The 1,037-nt window shown below is 47.8% G+C and overlaps 1 protein-coding gene and 1 non-coding gene across 2 annotated transcripts; one reads left to right on the forward strand and one right to left on the reverse strand.

The window, feature by feature from the left end:
• Nucleotides 1–217: 217 nt before the first annotated feature.
• On the forward strand, nt 218–289 carry trnad-guc. Its single transcript has one exon. It is a non-coding gene; the product is annotated as a tRNA-Asp (tRNA).
• A 159-nt stretch (nt 290–448) lies between these two features.
• On the reverse strand, nt 449–1,031 carry LOC123964292 (histone H2B 1/2-like; the record flags this gene model as incomplete). Its single annotated transcript, XM_046041357.1, has 1 exon — nt 449–1,031. A coding segment is annotated over one exon (360 nt), but the record flags the coding sequence as incomplete, so codon positions are not given.
• Between the last annotated feature and the right edge of the window lie 6 nt (nt 1,032–1,037).

Below are 1,037 nucleotides of genomic sequence, written 5' to 3' on the forward strand. Positions count from 1 at the left end.
AATGAAATAAAGATAATATGGTTTACAGCAGGGTCATAGTGGGCGAGAAGAGTAACGTGCACACAGGACTTCAGTTGGTAATTCTCCTTCAGCAGCTCCATAAACAGACAGGAGAGGAAACAGCGCCACCTTGCGGTTAAAAAACTACTGTTGAATCATTTTCAGCTGTTAGAGGCTCCGTGAATCTGCTTTGCCTCGAGGACTGACTGATGTACCTTCCTCGTTAGTATAGTGGACAGTATCTCCGCCTGTCACGCGGAAGACCGGGGTTCGATTCCCCGACGGGGAGAAACTTATTTTCCTTCTTAACTGAACAAAAGTCTCAGATGTGATTAATATGAAAATCCATCCACACAATGAACATCTCATATGACCCTAAATCCCCTTTACTCTAGAATCTATGTCAGAGTAAGTAACGCTAGAAGCCAGCTGGGTTGTTGTCATCGAGTCTAAATTATGTGTTTTATTATATTTATTTTGTTATTATTACTTTGAAATATGTTGAGACTGAAACACGTGTGGCGTAAACAGAAAAACAAGAAACTGAGAAACAAACATGTGAATTTAAGAAACACATGGAGGGTAGTTATCAATCATGAGGAATGCAGCTCTTAGTATAAACAGTGGGGGCCCTGAAAAGGGCCTTTGTGTTGCTGGGTGTAACAGCGGGTTTACTTGGAGCTGGTGTACTTGGTCACGGCCTTGGTGCCTTCAGACACGGCGTGCTTGGCCAGCTCACCGGGCAGCAGCAGGCGGACGGCGGTCTGGATCTCCCTGGAGGTGATGGTGGAGCGCTTGTTGTAGTGAGCCAGACGGGAGGACTCGCCGGCGATGCGCTCGAAGATGTCGCTCACGAACGAGTTCATGATCAGCATGGCCTTGGACGAGATGCCGGTGTCGGGGTGGACCTGCTTCAGGACCTTGTACACGTAGATGGCGTAGCTCTCCTTCCTGGTCTTCCTCTTCTTCTTGCCGGTCTTGGAGACGCTCTTAGAGACGGCTTTCTTTGAGCCCTTCTTCGGAGCCTTAACCGGATC

Source organism: Micropterus dolomieu, unplaced genomic scaffold, assembly GCF_021292245.1.
Source record: "Micropterus dolomieu isolate WLL.071019.BEF.003 ecotype Adirondacks unplaced genomic scaffold, ASM2129224v1 contig_1540, whole genome shotgun sequence".
NCBI classification, from domain to species: Eukaryota; Metazoa; Chordata; class Actinopteri; order Centrarchiformes; family Centrarchidae; genus Micropterus; species Micropterus dolomieu.